The sequence below is a fragment of the Engystomops pustulosus genome, chromosome 5 (assembly GCF_040894005.1).
Source record: "Engystomops pustulosus chromosome 5, aEngPut4.maternal, whole genome shotgun sequence".
Classification (NCBI taxonomy): Eukaryota; Metazoa; Chordata; class Amphibia; order Anura; family Leptodactylidae; genus Engystomops; species Engystomops pustulosus.
This window is the reverse complement of record NC_092415.1, coordinates 70,990,164-71,007,352: the sequence shown is the minus strand read 5'-3', so window position 1 is coordinate 71,007,352 and position 17,189 is coordinate 70,990,164. Positions and strand designations below refer to the sequence as shown.

Sequence of the window (17,189 nt, the reverse complement as noted above, 5' to 3'; positions counted from 1 at the left end):
ATTTTTTGGATTCTGACCTGCGTCTCTTTATATGGTTATAACTTTTGAACACTTTTACTTATCAAAGCAATTCTGAGATTGTTTGTTTGTTTTTTCCCCACATGTTGTACTTCATTTTAGTGGTAAATTTTGGCTGATAAGTTTTGCGTTTATTTACAAAAAAAGGAAAAATCACCGCATTTTCAGGCAGATCGATTTACCACCTAAATAACTTGCCGAATAACATTTCCTATTTGTCTACTTTACATTTTCATAATTTTTGAAATGTTTGGATAATTTATTTTGACGTCACGCGGCCTACAAATCGAATAGCGATTTTCTGTATTTTCAGAATTGACTATTTTGGGGATAAATACTGTTTGAAATTAAATTTTACATATTTAGCATCAAAAACCCCCTATATAACCAACCCATTTTCAAATCTGCACCCCACAAACTATCAGAAACAGCATTTACAAAGATTGTTAACCCCTTGAGATCTTCATAGTAATTGAATCAAAATGGCGGTGAAATTTAGAATGGTCAAATTTTGTCGGTTATATGTTCATTTAGCCCTAAAATTTACACATTTCCAAAAGATAAAAAGAGAAAACCCACCATAAAATTTGTTCTACAATTTCTCCTGAGTGCAGCGACCCCCCCACATGTGGACATTACTTGTGTTATGGGGGCACAGCGAGGCGCAGAAGGGAAGGAGCACCCTGCAGCTGCCAGGATTTTAGTTTTCTCGTTGCCCCCTTTTGAAGGCTATAAAATTTCCGCTTTTCCGTTATTTGGGCCATGTGACGGCATTTTTTTTGCGAGATGAGATGCTTTTTCCAGTGTTACCATTTTGGGGTTGGTATCACCTATTGTTGAAAATTTAGGAACTTTTTTTGAGGTCATGAGTAGAAAAGCATCAATTCTGTACTGGATTTTTTACTTTTTTTTTTTTCGTGTTCACCGTATATCCTAATAATCCTGTTATCTTTATTCTATGGGTCGATACGATTACGGGGATACCAGACATGAATATTTTTTCTTATGTTTTACTAAATTTGCCAAATAAAACCCTAATGTGGGGAAAAATCTATCATTTTTGCATCACCATCTTCCAAGTGGCATAACATTGTTACATTTTTGGCTACAGAGCTGGTTGATGGCTTGTTTTTTGCGGGACATGTTGTTCTTTGCAACAGTATCATTCTGGAGTACATATGTTTTGTTGATCACTTTTTATTGCATTTTTAGTGGGATATAACAGGTAAAAATCATAATTTTGGGCGGGTTTTTAACGTTTTTTTTTTACGGTGTTCATCATATGGGTTCAATAGTTATTTAGTTTTATTCTATGGATTGTTACGGACGCGGTGATACTATATATGTGGGGTTTGTGTTATGATTTAGACTTTTTTGAGCGTTATATGTCTCTTTATATGTTTTGGGGCTTATGGGCATTTTTAGTGATTTATAAAGTAATTTTTTATTGAAAAACATTTTTTTTTACATTTTTTACTTGATCCACCATGGGATATGAACAAGCAATCATCTGATTGCTTGTTCATTTTAATACTCTGCAATACTCATGTATTGCAGGGTATTAGCAGTGCCAGCCTATGCAGATGCATAGGCTGACACTTTGCCTTTAAGATGACGTCACAGACGCCATCTTAAAGGCACCGCCTTCAGGCTTCTCTGGGGTCCCGATTGGACCCCAGAGGTGCCAAAACAGCGATCAGCCCAGGCGCAGGGGGGGCCGATCGTGGGGTAAAGACCCCCGGAAGGCATGTTAAATGCCGCGGTCGCGTTGACCGCGGCATTTAACGGGTTAAACGCCCGCGATCGGAGCCCACTCCGACCGCGGGTGTTAGCCGGGGATGTCAACGGTAGATTACCGTTGAAATCCCGCGGCTAACGATGCCGGTTCGGCTGCCATGCAGCGCTGAATCGGCATCGTCTCTGTGCAGTAGCTGTACTGCGCTGAGCGCTATTCGCGGGACTCAGCGCAGTACAGCTACGGCGCAGAGCGCTAAGGGGTTAAGCTGTCTGTATCTCTAGTTCTGTAGATCACAAAAGCCTGGAAGCGTGTTAGCGTGCAAGGACTATATAACAGAATATAGGGGTTTCTGAAGTGTAATTGCCCATACAAGCACTAAACTTGACTCATCTCATGTGAAAATTAAGTGAGAAGAGTCATATTTGCCTGACTTAAAGGAAACCTACCACTTGAAGTGGCAGGTTTCAGATGGAAATACCGAGCACCAGCTCAGGGTGAGCTGGTGCCGGAGCTGATTTTTGTTAGTGTTTTAAACCGCTGTATTGCGGTTTAAAACACTTTTTAAACTTTATAGCCGGCGCAGGGAGGTACGCGCTCGGCGCTTACCGTGCGCGGCTCTCCTTCACTTCCTATGTAGCCGCGCGCACGGTCGCGTGCATGGTAAGCGCCGAGCGTGTACCTGCCTGCGCCGGCTATAAAGTTTAAAAAGTGTTTTAAACCGCGATACCGCGGTTTAAAACACTAACAAAAATAAGCTCCGGCACCAGCTCACCCTGAGCTGGTGCTCGGTATTTCCATCTGAAACCTGCCACTTCAAGTGGTAGGTTTCCTTTAAGGGAAGATTTATTTTATAGATACGGTAAATATGTAAGATTTCATATAAAAGAGGGAATTCTAGAAAGGGCATTTCAATATCATTTATATATCATTATATATAACTGAAATATCAATTTTATAATTCCCTGTGTTATGTTAACTCTCACCCAGTACCTATAAAAAAAAAAATCCAAAATGAAGGTTGTAATACAGCCGAAACACGCGTCAGGGCATTAGGGCCATTGGAGATCATTACGATGGGTGAGAGCTCTTATATACAAATTACTATTTAACAATGCAATTTTTTTAGATTTACAGCTACAGCATGTTAGAATTAGGGTCTCACCATACATACACTTAACTTGTATGGCTTTGATGCCAATGTATATCATGCAATGTATATGATCTCCTCTTGTTATCCGGTATGAAATTTTCCTTGTGTTCCATATTCTGGGACAGTATCATTTTAACTGGTTGTACACATTTGAAATTCAATAAAGCAATTATTATTTATTCACAAATATATTGTTTTTACAATATGAAGAACATGCACCAGAAATTCTGAATCTGGCGCACCCTGCACACTACAGAGGCAAACTGCATATAGTGCCATGTCCACTGTTGTTAGTAAATGTGCCCCATTACTTTTTATATCACTAGCAAAATGTCTTAGATCTTACTCACAATATATACGCACCACATCCTTCCCTTTTCTCTATAAAAGGAATGTTCCCATTGCACAATAATATATATAAGGAAAAACATGTCTAGTTTTTTTTTTTTTTACTTTTTAAGCAGTTTTCAATTATTATCCTTTGGACACTTCACTATCAGGCGCAGCAATACATGTTTCTATAGAGGCTATGGCACGACCGCCAGCGTATGATAGCCCCGTCGCTGCATATTCGCACGGGATACATCCATGTATCGGGGCAGCCGGGTGCACAGCGCTTATCCTACGCCAGGCAGGGCCTGGCATAGAAAAATAGGCAGCTGGCGACTTTTCACATATGAAAAGTCGCCGGCAGCAGCAAGTGCGCAGACACGGGGACAGTGACGCCCCGCGCCGGCCCACTCCTGGGAACAAAGCAACAACTAACTCACAAACAGGGTGACACTGGGAGTTATAGCTGGGTACACTATTACACTATACACTGGGTACACTATTATCCTAATCATAATTAGGATCTAAACTACTATATTTGTTCCTTTACTAAATTCTCAAACATGTCCCTCAATAATTAATCCAGGTGAATGGGGGAGTTTTTAGACTTACCGGTGTGCCCAAAGACGTTTATATTCTAAGTGTTAATAACATTTTTGTCTCTTTTGCTTTCTTGTGTAATAAAGTTTGATTCTACTAGTACTGTGAACTACTAAGTTCGACTAAGTTAAATTAAACATGTCCAAACCTTGAATAACCAAAAAAAGACACGCACAAATGTCCTGACGAAAGATGAATGACCTCCAATCTCATATACAGGGAGTCTCTGGGTTACGTACAACATAGGTTCCATAGGTTTGTTCTTAAGTTGAAGTTCTTAAGCCATTTTTCCTGCATCAGAAAAAGTTAATATTGACATATTATGCTGAAATTTTGTCATAAGAGGGGGATGAAGATCACTCACAGACTATAGCTTATGAGAATCTGTGAAAAACGGATGACAAATTGAAGTACAGTTCTGACTAGGACATTATACTTTTTAATGGATCAGTCACATAGTCCGTTAAAATAAAGGCCATGTCAGGATACGGGATGCGTGGATCCACTGGACCACAGTGGGAGGTGGTACTAGCCGACACCATTGACCAGAGTCTAAGTGGCACCTGGTCTTCACCAGAGCCCGCCGCAAAGCGGGATAGACTTGCTGCGGAAGGGTACCACCAGGTCATTCCACAGGTGCGACTAGCCCGCAGTGGCAGCCGATGTTGAGGTACCTTTGCAGGAGACGGTCACAAGGTCCAGGCACAGGGTCAGGGCAGGTGGCAGAGATGCAAGGTCAAGTCCAATCCAGGGTCAGCAAAGGGAGGTCCAAGCAGATGGGAACACAGCAACACAGGAACACGGAGGGACTCTGGTAACACAGGAACACAGGGAAACTCAGCAATATCACAAGGAAGCTGTCTCAATGGCATAAGCACAAAGATGCGGCAAGGCAGGAAGGGAGGTACCTGATTATAAGGTGGAGATGTTCATTAAAAAGAAGTCCATGCAAAAAATGGACTGTATATTACCGATTTATTCTGTCAAATGTAGCTGTCTTAAGGCAAATGTCTGTACGTCCCTAACTGATTAGGTAGGACATCCCAGGATTTTTTAATGTATAGTATAATAGTTGATTTCCCACATACAGTAGCTGCTGGTTACATAGATCATATGGAATGCAAATGATGGTTAACTACATAAACAGTAACATTGTATGTGGAAACTGCACATGAAGATACACAGGGGAGATGGAATAAAACTGTATTCAAAGGGCAGAAAAAAGCAGAGAATGATTCTGAACAGAGACATTTGAGTCAGGAAACAATAAAAGGAAAATTGCCTATAAACATAAAATAAAACAAATGCCACAGGCTCAACAAGAAATCACACAAGGACTTTACGAAACACGGCTGCAAATAAAAGCTATTTATTCTCAATAGAATGTCACTTCACACGGTAACACAATAGGACACCCTGAACTGGACCTCACATGCCCTCCAAAGTCCAGGATGCTGCTTTATTTTTTGCCTGCTTTTATTTTGCATTTTCAGAAGAAACAATAGAGAAGACACTGTTTTGTTCACACTATGTCTCACACCAGAGCACTATGTATGGACTGTGGGTCACTCTGATGGACACTGGGGTTGAAAATGGGTGCACTGGGATTAACTTTGATGGACACTGTGGCTGACACTATGGAGTAGTCAGTAATTGGCTCCATCCCTAATTGGGCTGCTGTAATGGGTATAGGAATCATGTCACTGTGTTTTATACATTGTAGGACTTAAATAACTTGTTTCTAAAACCGGTTCATTCAGGGCCTGATTGAAATTGCCATGGGTCCTGGGCCGTAAGAATATTATAGCCCTTACAAGTCAGGAATTCACTTCCTACATATGGTACTAAAATAAAGCTTCTTGGGGATTGGAGGATACAACCCCTCTGCCTACCTTCAATCTGTGTTTTCAGAACCTTTGGAGGACCTTGTGTACATGTTTATTGAGAGCATGAACAGATGTACAAGGATTTCATAGGTGAAGGTCCTTCTGAGTATAAAATTTGATAGGTGCTTTGGGTGGCGATATGCCCCATAGAAGACTTGGGCCACAGGCTAACGTCCAAAATTCCGTATTTATACCTCTTACATCGGATTGGACTTTGATTGGATAGGATGCATGCCAGAAATGTTCCCTTTTGGAATTAGCCTGGTTGCCATGTGTTAGAATATCTTCTTTTTTGAAGTATTTTAAGTATTTTTTTTCCAGTATTTGCAAAGAAAAAAGATTCACAGCCATATGTTGCATAGTACGTTGTCTGACCTAGGTTTGACCTGCATGTTAGGATATCATCCCAGTTTATACATTTCCTTTCTATTTGGAAAGAGACCGTTTTATACCACTGTATCTATTTGCTATGAAGCACTTCGTGACAGTAAGGGAGTTATAGAAATTATTTATTCATGCATTGCTGCCATCTCTTGGAGCCTTTTTGGCATTTTACTTTTGCTGGGAGGAAATATGGATGTAATTTAATCTCTGTACAAATATCATTTTATACATGTGAGGCTATAGACCATATAACATGCATAGCTATATAGCACTAATTAGCTCTAATGAAGCCTGATTAAGGCATCTCATTAGCATCCAGCCCAGCTGATGCGGGGCTTCCCATCTAGCAGCTGAATATTAGCATCTACTAGGATAACATAACAGCACCTAAGTGTACAGACTATGGGCAGTGGCTCAGAGGAATTCCCTGCCAGATCCATCATCCTGCCTGACATCTCTATGCAGGATGTGTAACAAGGGGAGCTCACAACTGCCTTCCTTACAGGCTGCCTGTTAAGTTGGATCTCTGCTTGACAGCATACAAAAGAAGGCGGAACTACGTGGCTTCAGTTCAATAGCACATCTCAGTTTTCCTGCAAAAAGCACCAGCTCAGGGAGGTAGTCACAGGAGTCCAGCAGTCCATGCAGGGAGCAGAGCAGGGGCTTCACCTTGTAGGTGCTACTCACTGAAGCCCCTCTGTAGATGCAGCAGGCAGCAATCCTATCCTCAGACAATGGCACACTCCTACTGATCTTACCATGAGAATATTCCCTGGCAAATGGTTGAGGATAAAGATCTGCAACAAGAACACTTTCCTTGTGCTGCTCTTCTGGGCTTCTTGCTGGATTGTAGTGAGCACTTTTCTGTTTGTCCACAGAAGCATGTTCTCAGATCACTGCACTGATGAGGAGAGTAAGAAGATCCTGGCAGGACTGGTATGTCACATACTGATGGGCACCTCATGCTGTATTCATCTTACTCATGATGCAAAGATGCTTATATATTGAGTAAATGTTTTTATTTGTTATCATTCTGATGTGTAACTTACTGGGACTCAAATACCTGATTTTATAATGTACAACGTGTATTATGTTTTGTGGCTTTTATAAGTACTTTTGCAATCTTATCTATAAGAGTAATTACATAGTGCTATATATATAAAATCTGCATTGTGCCTAGAAGTGCAAAATTAACTGTTAATGCGGAGTAGAAAGTTTTGCACAGTGAGAGCAGAACAGTTGCCCACATTGAACGCTAGGTGGCACCGCAGAGCCCTTATAGCATAGTTAAAATGCCTGTATGAAGGAGTAGAGAAAATGTTATACTCCACTAAAAACAACCGTTCACACCGGAACATATATTCTTTTTTTCAATAAATTGTTCCTTGAAAAATGTTTTCTTTTTATTACTATTATTTTTATTTTTTTGCTTTTTATTTTTGTTTATACTTTGAAGAATTTTATTCTCATTGGTCCATGGCAACTATGTCCTTCCACCTTATACAAAGGTGACAAGTTAAAATAAAACCTGTTCAAGGCATATTTCCCTTGTATTTGTATGCTAGTCTGTAAAAAGCAGTAAATATTTTCAGGGGGTAAACATATCCAAAATAGAACCCATAGAACACTGCATAAATGAATAAATACATTAAAACTTTGTATTTGTTCTGCTGGAATATATTGTAAAAAAATACTTCTTCCTAAAGCTCTTTTTAGTAGCTGACTGCAGATCATGAATATTACTTAAAACAGGGTCCAGATGGTTATCATACATACAGGGAGATCTGCACTTTGTATAAGATCAGACCCTCCTTTGAATTTTTCTGTAGTACATTTACTACACTTACGTAAAGAGTAGATGTACACTTGTGATCTTACTTTATGGAAATCCCAACTTACTGCCCTGTTTTTTCAGTGCTGGCTGCTTGGTTTTTTATCTCTGCTTCATTAAAGAACAGAGATTAGTGACTGCAGCTTTACTGGATTGTTTTAGGCTTTCACAATACAAAAATGTTCTTAGGAGCCAACTGTACTGGACACAATGAATGTGATCATTCATGCTCAATGGCTCAAATGGAATATCCAGATCAAGGTAAAAATACATTAGAGCAAGGAAGGAAGTGGGCTCTATTGTAATATCATTAAGAAAAAAGTTAAAACCTTGAGAATTTCTCAGCTGCCCCTAAATCAACTCTTTAACTAGAGCTAACTTGGAGCTGCCAGTTATTTGGTTTACCTGCCTGTGTGTTTATTCTGCCTGACATGGGTTATAGTTGCCGTCTGCTTTTTTTCTAACATCACTTGCTTCCTGATTTGGTACTTTGTTGCCATCTGGTTTTAACTTTGGTTTTACCTTTTATTACAAGATATTGGGTGAAATCTATTAAACTCTTTTTGAATCCACCCCCTCCACCCCCATTGGTGCATTTCATGAGCTCTTCATTTCTGGAGGCACTTGGTAGATCTGGAAGTCTGCTGACCAAGTCAAACCTGCCTAAGATTTCGGCTAAGACTATAATAAATATGGAGGGCTGCGGTGTCCACACTCCATCATGCCTCCATCTGTCATACCCAAAGAGACCTGCGGTGCAGAAAACCAGCAAAAACGCCAGGAAGGTTGGTTTTAACAGGCCTTTTCCACGCCCCAGTAGCCTCCTTGATGCTCCTACCCAGATATCTTAAGTGTGCAGCTACGAGGAGCTAGGTGCTCTCGTCTGCGAAGCCGGCATTCTGTGCATGTGCAGAACGCAGTGTGCCGGCTGCGTGGCCTAAGGTCCGCAGAACACCGGCTTTGCAGACAAGTGCGTGCAACTCCTTGTAGCTGCGTCCCGAAGATATCTGGGTAGGAGCATCAAGGAGGCTACTGGGGCGTGGAGTAGCTGCACCATGTAGCCTCAGCTCCGGCTACCTCACTCCCCAGTAGCCTCTTTGGTAAATTAGCATATTACTACGATTAAAGATTAAAAAAGATAAAGGGGACTAAAGGATTAGCCCTTAAAAGGGATCATTACATTCATTAGAGGCACCTACCACCAGATCTACCTTAATAGGTAGATCCGTGGTGGTAGGCTTCTTTTAACAAAAAAAGTGTGAAACAGCTGAAAATGTGTCTTATATTCTAGGTTCTTCAAAGTAGCCACCTTTTGCTTTGATTACGGTTCTGCACACTCTTGGCATTCTCTTGATGAGTTTCAAGAGGTAATCACCTGAAATGGTCTTCCAACAGTCTTGAAGGAGTTCCAAGAGATGCTTAGCACTTGTTGACTTCCTTTTGTCGTCACTCGGTGCAGTGGGTCCAGCAGTTCAGCTCACCCCAAACCATCCGTTCACCCATTGCTGGCCTATGGGGGACGTATATACTGCCATAAGCTTGCGGCCGTATTTGCGTCCCCCCAACAGTCGTGTGAATGTAGCCTTAAGATAATAGTGCATGCGCATAGACTTATGCCTATTTTCTTTGATGTATCCTTTTTCAGTATATTGTAGGTGGAGCTATTAGTTTTAAATAGTTTGGTTTATTTATTTGCATATGTTAGCCATGAGTAAGGATGATATCTTAGTTTCATAGTTTATACGGTTGAAAAAAGACACTTGTCCATCAAGTTCAACCAAGGAAGGGAAGGGATTGGATGAGGAAGGGATTTAGGGGAAACAATTCTATACAACATAACCATCAATGTTATTTAGGTTTAAAAAGGCATATAGACCCTTCTTGAAGCTCTCCGCTGTCCCTGCTGTGACCAGCGCCTGAGGCAGGCTATTCCACAGATTGACCGTTCTCATACTAAAAAAGCCCTGTCGTCCCCGGTGATTAAACCTTGATTTCTCCAAACGGAGACAGTGCCCCCTCGTCTTTTGATTTGATTTAATCTGAAACAACTTACCACCATATTTTTTGTATTGACCATTCATATATTTAAATAAATTAATCATGTCCCCTCGTAGTCGTCTCTTTTCCAGACTAAATAAATCTAGTTGTTTTAATCTTTCCTCATAACTAAGACCCTCCATACCCCTTATCATTTTTGTGGCTCTACGTTGAACCCTCTCCAGCTTCAGGGCATCCTTTTTATGGACCGGTGCCCAGAACTGGACAGCATATTCCAGGTGAGGCCGAACCAATGCCTTGTATAGTGGTAATATTACATCCCTATCACGAGAGTCCATTCCACTTCTGATACATGACAAGATCCTACTAGCTTTAGAGGCAGCTGCTTGACATTGCATGCTGTTATTCAATTTATGATCTACTAGTGCCCCCAGGTCCTTCTCAACAAGGGACTCTCCCAGATTTACTCCCCCAAGTACATATTTGGATTATTGGCCCCCAGGTGCATAACCTTACATTTATCCACATTAAACCTCATTTGCCAAGTGGATGACCAAACATTCAGTTTGTCCAAGTCACCCTGCAGCCTATGAACATCCTCCATAGACTGTATTACACTACACAGTTTGGTGTCATCTGCAAAAATAGACACAGTGCTATAAATTCCTACCTCTATATCATTAATAAATATATTAAATAGTAGTGGGCCAAGCACAGAACCCTGGGGTACACCACTCATAACTGGTGACCATTCCGAGTAGGAATCATTGACCCCAACTCTCTGAATACGATACTTTAGCCAGTTTGCAATCCAATTGCAAATGATTTCTGCCAAACCAATAGCCCTAATTTTACCCATCAGGCGTCTATGAGGGACAGTGTCAAATGCCTTTACAAAGTCCAAGAACACAATATCCACAGCTGCTCCTCCATCCAGGCACCTGCTCACCTCTTCATAGAAGCAGATAAGGTTAGTTTGACAACTTCTATTCTTAGTATACCCATGCTGGCTGTCACTTATACTATTTGATGCCGAATACTCCAGTATATAGTCTTTTACTAACCCTTCCAGTATTTTCCCCACAATGGAAGTTAAGCTTACAGGCCTGTAATTGCCTGGCGAAGTTCTAGAGCCCTTTTTATATATTGGCACCACATTTGCCTTGCGCCAGTCACTTGGCACCACACCAGACATTACGGAATCCCTGAAGATGTTAGACAGTGGTACAGCAATAACAGAACTGAGTTCTTTAAGAACTCTGGGGTGTAACCCATCTGGTCCAGGAGCTTTGTACACATTGATTTTATTGAGCTTGGATTGGATCATGTCTACATTCAGCCAGTCTAGTATATCACAGGATCCATGACCCGCACTGGCACCACCCAGAGCAGAAGTTCTTTCTTCTATCGTATAAACGGAGCTAAAAAACCTACTAAGTATCTCCGCCTTCTCTTGGTCTCCAGTCACCGATGCCCCATTTTCAGAGTAAAGGCTGCTTACATAGGCTGCTATGTAGGCTGCTTACATAGCTTGCATGTACTGCCATGCACCATGTACTGTTTTATTTTTATGAAGAATAAAGTATGAAGACATTTTTTAACTAAGGAAGTGCTGTCGTGTCCTAGCATTTCAGTTCCATTCTCATGTATTAGGTTCTGAGTCTCAATACCAAACAAGGACTCTATGCTAACTTTTAGTAAGTGATTAGTGGGGGTGCTTGATATGCCATGTGCTGTCAAAGACCTATTGTGATATAAAATAACAAAGGGTCTTGCAGTCTTCTTGATATTTTTTATACAATGGAACTGTCTGCAAAAAGCCCATACATTTTTTTTTAAATCCGTCAACAATCACAGGTTTATGATTTTGCATATTATGACAAGTATGTTGCCGAAAGCAAATAATCTTTGTTTTTATTATCTTATACAAGTTAAAATGACATAAAACAATATCTGTTAACCCACTGGCTCCTGGTTTGCTATTCAACTGCCAGAATTTCAGAGAACAAATTATGAGGTTACTTTTCTGTGTTCTCTTGTCAGTGAGGAACATGCAATCATATTCTGTATAGAGGACCCTATGGCACTTTATGCTTATCAAAGGTACAGTATTGTACCTTACTCAAAGTTGTCTGTGAAGCAGAGTATTGCTATCTCCTCTACTCTACTGGCTATAAATTTGTATTCAGTCAATCAGCAGAGTATCTCACAAGAAGCAGCCAGTCACAAATCTAGGATTAGCAGCGCCATTGGTTTTGGGGATATTCTACAGAGATGTCACTAGAAGTTACGCTGCAGGCTCTGGGTGCAGTTGTGGTTTGTAATATATAATAAATTTTCCTAATGAAGACAGAGAAAGCAGTAGAATATGTAATAAAATGCAGGCCAAATAATTTGTATTATCAGTGTTCTGTGTTTGGCCTGAAGCAGTAATAACATGAAAGTAGCACATTTTCCTGATTCAACACACGCTGTCAGTTTAGTATCTACACATTTTTCTTGTTATCTGTGACCAAGTTGATTTCACTTTAGGAACTGCCGGCAGGTAGAAATCCAAACCTCAAACGTCTGGAATTAATCCTTTAAAGGGCTCAAACACAAATATATTCTTTTCTGCAATTCACTTCCCAAATGAGTGAAATATGAAGCTTTTCAATGTAACCTATCAAATTTAACATGTATATGGTCTGGTGGCTTATGCCAAAAAATAGACAATCATTTGTTCAGAATCCTCTCTGTATTTAAACCAACAGAGGATAATGAGATATTAGAGGACATTAATTCAAAATTGATTCCATCATGTACATGTTTGCACATCAGAATCTCTATGTGTACGGAAATGGCTGTACCTGAGCTCATACTAAATGTCAGTGAGTGAGAGTTTAAAGAAGTAGAAGAATTAGACGTGTGGTTTACGGGAACTTGTTATCATAATATGGTCGAGATGAGCATGTGTACCCTCTGCAATACATTTTATAGTTGCTCATGAAAACTAATCAGAGCTTAGCTTTATTTTCCAAAAGCACTTTATAAAATTAAAGCTGAGCTCTGATTGGTTGTCATGGGCAACTAGAATAGTTTTGCTCTGACACTTCTGATGAATCTCCCCCAGTGTGTCCAATCAAACATGATACCATCTTAGGGCCAGTTCATATGTTGGTTATTTCAGCAGTTTTTCTAATCCAGGTTTGGCCAAACACACAGAATAGTTGCTAAAAGTTTCATTATACCCTGTCTCTCTAGCTTTGGGCTAGAGAAAGAGGGACAAAAAGGCCCTCCTCTTTTTTTCAGAAACCACACCCCTTGTCCCACCTCCAAACATAGTATAATATTGACCATAATGTCCCCTACATAGTATAATGTCCCCTTCCTTTGGCCAACCCTCCCCCCCCGAGGACCCATATTATACCTCCTAATGCAACTCAGCAACATATACCCCTCTTTAATTTTATTGATCTCTTTTGTGACCTCCTATCCTCCATCTCTCCTCACATTGTGGCTTTCTGTCCTCCTCAATCTCCCCTCATATAGTCTCCCCCTGTTCTCCCTCTTCCTGGGTATTAAACAAAAAATATGTTGCTACTTACCTTTGTTTCATTCCCCCGCAGTCTTGCTTCCTCTTCTCCAATCCCAGAAGCTCTGAGATGATGGTGTAGGGGGTGGGGCCAGCCAGGGGATGAGCTGGCGCCACACATCTCTGCTATCGAGTGTAGCAGAGACGTGTGGAGACAACAGCAGCTGATCACTGTTCTGCAGCTCTGGTGAGTCGGGCGAGAACAGGAAGTGGGACCACCTGGGGCAGCACTGGACATTCTCCCAGCCATCCAGGATGGGTGGACAGCCGAATACAGGACGGTTGGGAGCTAGGTATCTCTGTGCAGTTTCCACACCTGGTTTTGTGTTACTTCACATATCAATCGATAGCTGTATACTGGGAAGTCTCACAGGCTGCACCAACAGCGTCTTTGTGATCCAAAGACATTTGTTGTACAGTTATAGGTGGTTGTATAGTGAATTGAATGTAATTTCTAACACCAAAAAAAGGAACTGTCCAGCCACATCAAATTTCCCTTTATCCATAGGATAGGGGAAAACTTGTTAATCAGTGGTGGTTCCCCACAGATCATGTGAACGGAGTACCCCAGATGAATGGCGCAGCAAGCCATTTATTGTCTATGGTACTCGCAGAGCTCCACAGAGATGAATAGAGTAGAAGCCACATGTTCGACCATATGCTTTGTTATTTTGGGGAAAAAATTGACCCCTGAACCTATGGGGGAACTCCAATGATCAGCAAGTCACATTTATACTGTATTCATGGTAGAACATACAATCAGCAATGTTAATGTCCTTCATGGTCACCAGACCCAGAACAGTGTGTAGCTTTTATCCATGTATTTGCACTACAGGAAGGGTTTATAAAGCACCCAGAAATTGCTAGAACTAAAACCACAAATAGAAATTCATCTATGAAATGTGTTGCTAAGGATGTTTCTGAATGAATCGTATGATAATATATACATACTTTTCTATGATTATTGGTGGAAGTCAATTACCTGTTAAAGGTAAGTTTGTCAGTCTTCCATTAACCTACATATAATGAAAATGGGCATTTGATTTCATAGTCCCACTCTTTATATGTATTATTGGTATGCAGACATATGGGTCTGATATCGGTACAGTTATCAATAAGGGAAGTAATTGTTTGTTGAACAGTCGGAATCGCCCAGCAGCAAGTTCTTTTTACATTATGATTGGTCTTGACCTGCAATAACATAAATAACCCACCCAAAATGAATGCTTCATTAAAAAATATGCCTTGCACGTATCTGAATTGGTTCATTGGTTACTGCATTGCCTCCTTGTTCCTGATTCACAGGTCTCACTGCTATAGCACATGCTGCTATGTGGAACAGAGAGAGCTCTGTTACATCATTGGCCACTTCATGTCATGTGACGAGGGTGATGTAATCTAAGGCCCTATTACATTTGCACAGTTTACCCCTAGTATGTTCCTGATCACATGAAATCACAGCATACCTCCATGGAGGCATGGGGATGATGATCATAAATATACATGGTGTAGGTGTTGCAAACGTAACTGGGTAAAAGTCCTTAAATTACATCAGACTGGTCACATTACATGCTGGGAAGGGGCATGGGAGGAGTACATGGGAGGGGCCTGCTGAGCAGGCCTCTCATGCCAGGTAATAAAAGAATAAAGTTGATTTATAGGGATGTCAAGAAAACAATTTTTAAAAGTAGGATGTTCGTTAATAGGGCTATATGGGAACCTATATAGCTGTATTTGTGAATGTGGCGACAAGTTACCCTTAAGTAACATTCCAAACTTTTCTCTCAATATTTACCATGCACTTTGCTCCTTGTCCTCCCAAATTATACTTTTAAATATAGTCTAAACCATGATACACTTTCACATAAAAATGTTATTTAAGATTCTTATATATGCACACTAATAATGACATTTTTATTACTAAGGAATTCACAGTATGACAATTATAGAAAGTACTTTTTAAGGTTTCAAGTATTCACCTTGGAGATGCCTGTAAGATTGTAGTATGGACTTTATTAAGAAGTTCATTATGTAAATATTATTATAATTGTGCTCTTCAGCTGTAATTTATATCATGCAAGGTACCCGATGCTGGAATATGGCTCCTTATTGTCAGGGATTACTTCCATAGTAGCTCTGTATATGCCTTTTAATTTATACATTGAATACAGTACAGTTCTAAAAGAGGAAAACTTGTGTCATGCGCCACTGGACGGTGTAGGGTGCTAGTCTCTTCTAGAAGCATTGCCTGAACAGCAGATTACAGTGACCTTATAACCCTCTGCTTCTATACCCTGAGCTCTGCTTTACAGGCTTCTTGACACAGTATATCAAATCTGGACAATTTTATCGACAAATGCTGACCTTCTGATAAGCTGGGCACAGTGCAAAACATAGAAACTTTCTATAGCAGGACAGCAAGGAAAGATACAAAATATATATTAGGAAAATTGTACTTTTCCTTACACAAACAATATCAATTATTTGCTGAAAGTGGACAACCCCTTTAACTATCCCTTTATGGCTGATATTGGAGAGAAGTGTCAGCATATTAAAGGGAACCTGTCCTACTATTACCACAGTAAACAAGCCACAACCTCAGGTAAAAGTATGAAATGTCCTTTCTGGAATTTCCTTTTTTATGTGAATTCTCACCCACTTACCTATAAAAAAAAATCTTCTCAAAAGGCATGTGAAAATGGGCAGACAAAAGTCATCTTTTGCCAGGAATGAGTCAGGCTCAGAGGCTGGAAGGTGAGCATTAATTTAGATGCCTAGATGCCTTGGCAGCTACAAGCATTGTTCTGAAAGGGAATTTCCTATTTCATGTGGTTCTGTGAGCTACAGATCTGAAGATATAGGCAGGTAATGTTATAGTTGGAAATGCAAGCTGCAGAAAAAGATCCAATTCAATATAAAGATAAAGATATAAAGAGGCACAAAATGTACAACTGGTCCTAGGACTAGAGGATCTTCTTCTCCTCACAAAAACGCGTCAAAACCACTTTTTCTTTCTTTTTGTTTATATACTTTCCTTCACCATTCACATACGTACCTAAGTCTTCATAACCTCATATATTAGCTTCATTTCAAAATTATTGCTTGCAGAGTTCAATTTGCTATTGAGTGTTTAGAATAGCATACATATACACTCACCGGCCACTTTATTAGGTACACCTGTCCAACTGCTCGTTAACACTTAATTTCTAATCAGCCAATCACATGGGGCAGTTCAAACCGAGCATCAGTATGGGGAAGAAAGGTGATTTGAGTGCCTTTGAATGTGGCATGGTTGTTGGTGCCAGAAGGGCTGGTCTGAGTATTTCAGAAACTGCTGATCTACTGGGATTTTCATGCACACAACCATCTCTAGGGTTTACAGAGAATGGTCCGAAAAAGAAAAAACATTCAGTGAGCGGCAGTTCTGTGGGCGGAAATACCTTGTTGATGCCAGAGGTCAGAGGAGAATGGGCAGACTGGTTCGAGCTGATAGAAAGGCAACAGTGACTCAAATCACCACCCGTTACAACCAAGGTAGGCAGAAGAGCATCTCTGAACGCACAGTATGTTGAACTTTGAGGCAGATGGGCTACAGCAGCAGAAGACCACACCGGGTACCACTCCTTTCAGCTAAGAACAGGAAACTGAGGCTACAATTTGCACAAGCTCATCGAAATTGG

At 40.5% G+C, this 17,189-nt stretch overlaps 1 protein-coding gene across 1 annotated transcript in view; it reads left to right on the top strand.

Annotated features, from left to right (window-relative positions):
* Positions 1-6,490: 6,490 nt before the first annotated feature.
* The window catches only part of DIPK1C (divergent protein kinase domain 1C), a 49,927-nt gene continuing 39,228 nt past the window's right edge, over positions 6,491-17,189 (top strand). Inside the window, exon 1 of the mRNA XM_072152344.1 lies at positions 6,491-7,042. Coding sequence (XP_072008445.1) covers positions 6,866-7,042 — 177 coding nt within the window. The 5' untranslated portion in view covers positions 6,491-6,865. The remainder of the gene's footprint in view (positions 7,043-17,189) is intronic.